General features: G+C 49.9%; 1 protein-coding gene across 1 annotated transcript; it reads left to right on the top strand.

The window, feature by feature from the left end:
• Positions 1 to 508: 508 nt before the first annotated feature.
• Positions 509 to 922, top strand: LOC124683817 (auxin-responsive protein IAA23-like). Its single transcript, XM_047218261.1, has one exon. It carries the CDS (start codon positions 509 to 511, stop codon positions 920 to 922), a length of 414 nt encoding a protein of 137 aa, XP_047074217.1.
• The last annotated feature ends 5,215 nt before the right edge of the window (positions 923 to 6,137 follow it).

The raw sequence follows: 6,137 nt of genomic DNA, 5'->3' as shown, positions 1-6,137 counted from the left end.
TAAAAAACCCTTTTCATGAAGCTGTGACCCAAGGAGTCATTCTTGAGGTGGGGTATCACGCAAAGAGGTTAGTTTGTGAACTGATTTAGAAGCGGGGCTATTTGGTGCTGACTTATGGAGATTAGGTATTTTTTACCATTTTCGTCCGTTCATGTATCTCAACTATGGGCATCTACATCTCAAAAAAAGGAAAACTATGAGCATCTACTATAGGAATAACCAATGGAAAATGTTGTGGCACATAATTGTGTGTACAATATCATAATAATGGAGAGCGAAGAGTGAAGGAACGGGCAAGTCAGCTGCAGCAGCGGTGGGCAAGTGGCGCACCTTTATATGTAGCATCGGGGCGGCATAATCCCACCCATCCTCCTCCTTCTCTCCCACGACACACCAGACCACACCAGCGACACCACGCGGCCTCACCTCACGCGCAGAGCTAGCGACCGCCCAGCAACCGGCCAGCTCGCCGGAACAGCGGGAGGCGATCGCGAAGCAGCGCACGCCGATGTCGACCAGCTCCAATGAGTCCCCGGCAGTGTCCGGCCTCGACTACGACGACACCGCCCTCACCCTCGCCCTCCCGGGCTCCTCCCCCGACGACCGCAAGCCCGCCGTGGGATGGCCGCCAGTGCGGGCATACCGGCGCAACGCGTTGCGTGAGGAGGGCGCGTGCAAGCTCGTGAAGGTGGCCGTGGACGGCGCCCCCTACCTGCGCAAGGTGGACCTCGCCGCGCACGGCGGGTACGAGGCGCTGCTCCGCGCGCTCTACGGCATGTTTGCACCTTGCCTCGCCGTCGTCCGCGGGGACGGCGAGCTGGGCTGTAGGCTCCTGGACGCGGGCACCGGCGCCGAGTACGTGCCCACCTACGAGGACAGGGACGGCGACTGGATGCTCGTCGGAGACGTCCCATGGAAGTAAGCAAACCAAATACTCCTACCAAACTTCCCCTAGCTGCCTCTTCCTCTCGCACCAGCTATCGTCCTAACTAGTTCTTGCAGACTTAAAGTTTCCACAAACAAACATGCTAATCTGGTTCAAATCATGCCAATGCAGGATGTTCGTCGAGTCCTGCAAGCGGATCCGACTCATGAAGACCTCTGAGTCCGCCAGCTTAGGTAACAACCCAGGATCGTGTCCTACAAGCTGCCACGACCTGCATTGATAGTTAAAGACGAAGAACATAAACAACTCATGACAATTACTAACACTATTTCCTGATTTGTTTGATGCAGCTCCAAGCCCATCTTCTCAATGATGACTCGTCCGAATTCGATTCAAATTAAACATGTGCACTGGAAGAGGCTTGGCTGATCAGGTCCTCCATGTACATATACCGTAGGATATATACACATATATATACCAGTGACATGCTGTACATGCCAAATGGAACTTCCTCCTCTCGATCTATCTCTGGTGCTCAGCTCTGCCGTCGACCACGACGGCGGCGAGGATTGAGAGAGGGAGTGAGGCACCAGTCCTTGTCACCTGGAGTAGTTTTCTTCTTAGTTTCTTCCATCTCAATCGGTTTCAGGTTCTCCGTTGCCACGGCCTTGTGTGCAAGGGACGTATACACGATATACATCATGTATTCATGTTGTTGCTGTCGTTGTTGGATTGTTGTGTCTTGCTGCCTTGTAAGGTCACAAGAAATATACGAGTACAGTACCTGCCATATATTTCTTTTTCGGAAAGTCCATGCTTGCCATATATTTCTAGGGCAATTATTTCGTTCCCTGCCTGCTGCATGCCTCCGTGTCATCTTTCATATCAACGCTGCACTATTGCTATGTGATGTTCTTTTGGTCGGAAACTCTGCTCTTACTAATTCGGTAGACAGATGGTTGCTGTGGAAACCAGTCGTGGGAGGAATCTCTGTGCTTGGACGATTGAGCGCCGGAGGAAATAGGGCAGAAAACTATAAGGTCCACTTGCTCTCTTTGTTTTTAGTGTACAGCCATACGGTGCATTTTATTTAGAAAGCCAACAACTTACATTACTGATTACAAATGTTATCATTAAGCTTGGTGAAGAACCATCCCAACTAACTACAGAATTAGAGACATAAGGCCATGTAGAATGAGAAGTGCTTAGAGAAAAACTAAACTTTTTCTACGTACTGATGCCTATTTATACATGAGATGTGATTAATTAGGCATCCATCTAGTACAGATAAACACCAGTGCTTAGACGAAAATCAGTTTATTTTTATAATAACTTCTCTAAAGCACCTTCCATTGTACATGCCCTAAAAATGCCTAGCCAGTTGGTACTCCACTTGGTTGGCTTCTCTTCTACAATGCTCAAACGATATAGCATTGAACATATGCGCATTCATAAAGCATTCAACTAAAATAGTTACTGCAGAACAATGCCCTGCATTACGACAAAGCGGGGAAAAAATGACCGTTTGCGGGGGGGACGCTCCTGCGACGCGTCCGCCCGCCGTGGCCGTCCGCCGCCGCCCCCCCTCCTCCGGCGTCCCAACTCCCTCCAACCTCTCCTACCTTCCCTGCCACCTCCCTCCACCTCCACCCTCCCTGCCACCAAACTTTTCCCCAGCTTTTCTTGGATTTGCGGCGCCTTCAGCCTCTGCTGGGAGGTCTCCAAGATCTGGCGCGGCCGCTCCCTTGCGGCCCCTCCGCTCGCCGACGATTTACTGGGCGGGCCCTACGGCAGCTCCAGAGCGTGGTCATGGTGCCGCCCTCCCTCAACGAGCCTTCCCCTGCGGTGCATGTCTCCATCTGCAAGGCGTTGACCTCCTGGCGCCGTGCGGGGTGCCCGTCCACCTCGGCCCGATGGCATCCGCTCCGGCAGGCCTCCTCCGCTCTTTTGCCACATCCAAGCTCCCGGCTTCAAGTCACGAGCACAAGACGGTGCGTTTAAATGTGCCTGCACCCTGCATTCAAGACGAAGTAATCTTCTCCCCACCGCGTCGCCTCGTCGCCTCGGCTCCTTCACCCCCGCCCTTCCCGGAATCGACGGGCCCAAGAGCGATGATTGATGAAGAGGGATGGACGCGAGTTATGTTGCGCCGCACGGCGTGAGGCCCGAAGAGTTGCGGCCCTCAAGCTAGTTCACCGCCGCCCCATCGCCTCCTTGCCTCCCCTGTCTACAAGAAGGAGCATGCGTCCATGTTTTCGCTGCAAGTCCCCAGAACACATCGTCGCTGCCTGCTCTCGTCCACGCTCCCGCAGGCCACCCTCGCTTCTCCCTCGGCCGCGTCGTACGTCCGTGGTGAGCGCGCCTCCCCAGGCTGTGGCAGGCATGGCGTTCCTCGGCCACCCATCCACGCGCATGGAGGAGGACTCTTGCAACATCGCCACCTCCTACGACCTCGACTGTGAGCGCCTCGACTCGGAGAACTCGGCCATCGTGGCTTGGGTGCTGTCCGCGCCCTCGGGGATGGACCACACTGATGTAGAAGATGTTTTCCGCCGCAAATTTCGCATGCGCGAGTCGGAGCTGATGGTGAGCTCCCACTTCCCGCAGCAGTACCTCGTCAAGTTCTCCTCCGCTGAGTTGCGCGACAAGGTGATGCGCGCTACCGAGCGCTACAATTTCAAGCTCGACAGCCTCGACGTCCACTTCCAGCCATGGCGCGCCGTGTCCAACGCCTACAACGCCGACCTCCACTTCCGGGTTCATGTGGTCGTCGACGGGCTGCCACCCTTTGCGTGGAGGCCGGAGATAGTGGACCAGCTGGTCGGACGGAAATACGCGGTGCAGCGCCTCGACGAAGGCTTCACCACCATGTAGGACACCTCTTCCTTTCGCATGTGGGTCTGGACGCCGTCCCCGCATCGCATCCCCAAAGTTCTATGGTGCACCCTCGTCAACAAGGCGCCTGGCTTGGGCAAGCTCTAGTATCATGACACATAGGTGGGTGACTCTTGTTTTGGTTTGATGAGTAACATGCTTGGGTGTCATGCCCTCATCTATAGGAATCCTTTGAGAATGAGGTGGCATAGCTTTAAATGCAAGTAATGTAGATATTTTTATCCTATGTGCCATGGATATTATCCTCTCATATGATTTGTTTTTGGATAGCCAAGTGGCATTTGTAAGTATATGTCTTGGAAATGCTTTTATACTTGTGAATAATATACCATATCATATATGATTGGATTTATGATATAATATTGGTCAAAAGGTCTAGGTTGAGGTTATTCCTCAATTTTAGATAGTTGGTGTTTGATTTCACCAAGGCATGATCATATGAGTTTCAAAATACTCATAGTTAGTTTTATTCAAATAGTTTGAACTATAATCTGTAATGTAAACGGATTTAATTTTATGATATTCTATATATTTAATAAGTTACGATTTAAGTAAGAATGTGTGGCTTTTATGAAATTTAGACCCTGTGGTTTACCTTATTTATAAGTGAATTAAATTACACACAAAGGTAGCTGCTAACTTTTAAGTGTTATTAAGTTAGGGTTGATTCTTAAAGAATGTGTTGTTGTAAGGAATACCATGTTATGATCATTTATAAGATTTGGTATTTGATCATCACTGAAAGTGTTGTGTAATAGTTCTAGTTCCATTTGATCCAACATATGGATCAAATTATATCTACCCAAAACAAGATTTTAGCAAAGGTCACATTGAGGTTTATAGCACTTGACATGATGAGCTACTTCAGTTCCCGCAAGTCAAGTAAAACTTCAGTTACTGTGACAAGTTTTATTTCAAAGCGCGAAAATTCCCCGGATTTTCTATGCATGAATGCAATGCACACAACTCTATTCTCTCTTTTTGTAGCTTCTAAACCTGGGATATTACAACAACCCTCTCCAAAGTAAACTAGATAGGTCCGGTAAACCAAAAATAAGATACACTAGCAAAGTCTCGTAGATGTTTCCTTTATTTACACCATTTAGCGGTGCTTTCCAACGTTCGATTAAACCTAAGTTTTCTGGGGAAAAATCTTACCATACTACAATCCGTAATCCGAATCGGAGGTATCACCGCCCTCCCGGTGGCTTCTACCTGTTAGGATAGGTGTCACGCATGCAGTTGTTCCTTGTGGTAACCCCTTGAGGTATAAAAGGAGGTCCATAGCTCAGTAGAAAGAGGTTTGCCCGAGTTGAGCACCAAGTTGTTGTAAGGACGAGAAGGAAGAGGGAGTCCCAACTCCCTATGTATGGCGAATGGAGATAATATTCAGACAGGAAGGACGTAACGGTTTGAACTGCGCGCCTAGGGTTTGTGCTGGTAAAAATGGTGCGAGACGTTGTGTTGTGCTGGTCCAGGTTGGAGCACCTCATGCCTACTTCCGACCATAAAAGAGGGCGAGGACCCCGGCATACTCATTCCAGGGAAGAGACGCACCAATCAACATCAACTCAAAGAAGAGGTGTAGTTTGTGCGCCCCAAACAAACTAGAAAAAACAATGCAGCCCAGCTTTGTGCGCCACACAGTAACCAATCCAACTGCCGCTCAAGCGTTACGCCTACAACAGAGCCACCAAAATAAACTCCCAGCAAGAACATCAAAGCAAAGACATGCGAAGAAAGCCTGAAAATACTGCAAAGCAAAACAAAACAACATGGCCACCAATGCAACCCCCTACAAGTGCATGCTACAACACCAACGGATGACCCACGGGCACACATAAACGCCGAAGACCACCAATAAAACATAGAATGCATGTTGATTGCATGACCATAGCCGCATGACAACCGCAAATGTCGGGAACGAAGAAGAATATTATGCGATCAATTGAAGAAAAGGGTAGAGGACAAAAAAAAGACATTAGCATTATGCAATTGCCAAGATGTGCACAAAAACTTGGCAACAAGGATCCAACACATAGCTCAGCTGGTTAGACCAATCCCAAAATGTAGCACACAGAATTTGACATCTACAAACGACGCTTCTAGAAGGAAAAAACCAATCGCGACCCATCCAGCCAAAGAAATGAGGTAGAAGCAATGAGAGGCCACACAAGCAGAATGCAGCGTATACAAACACACCCATGGACGCTGACATGTCACCAAACAAGGACCATGCAGGAGACCCGCCAGCCGAATCGGTAAGTCGGGCAACGCCCGACGCAATCCGGGTGAAGTGGTGGCGCGGTTTGGGTGGATAAGGGCCCCTGAGCTGTGTGGCGTGCAGGCCACCACA

The sequence above is a fragment of the Lolium rigidum genome, chromosome 1, assembly GCF_022539505.1.
Source record: "Lolium rigidum isolate FL_2022 chromosome 1, APGP_CSIRO_Lrig_0.1, whole genome shotgun sequence".
Lineage (NCBI taxonomy): Eukaryota > Viridiplantae > Streptophyta > Magnoliopsida > Poales > Poaceae > Lolium > Lolium rigidum.
Note: the sequence above shows the minus strand (reverse complement) of the source record. Positions and strands in the feature narration are given on the sequence as shown.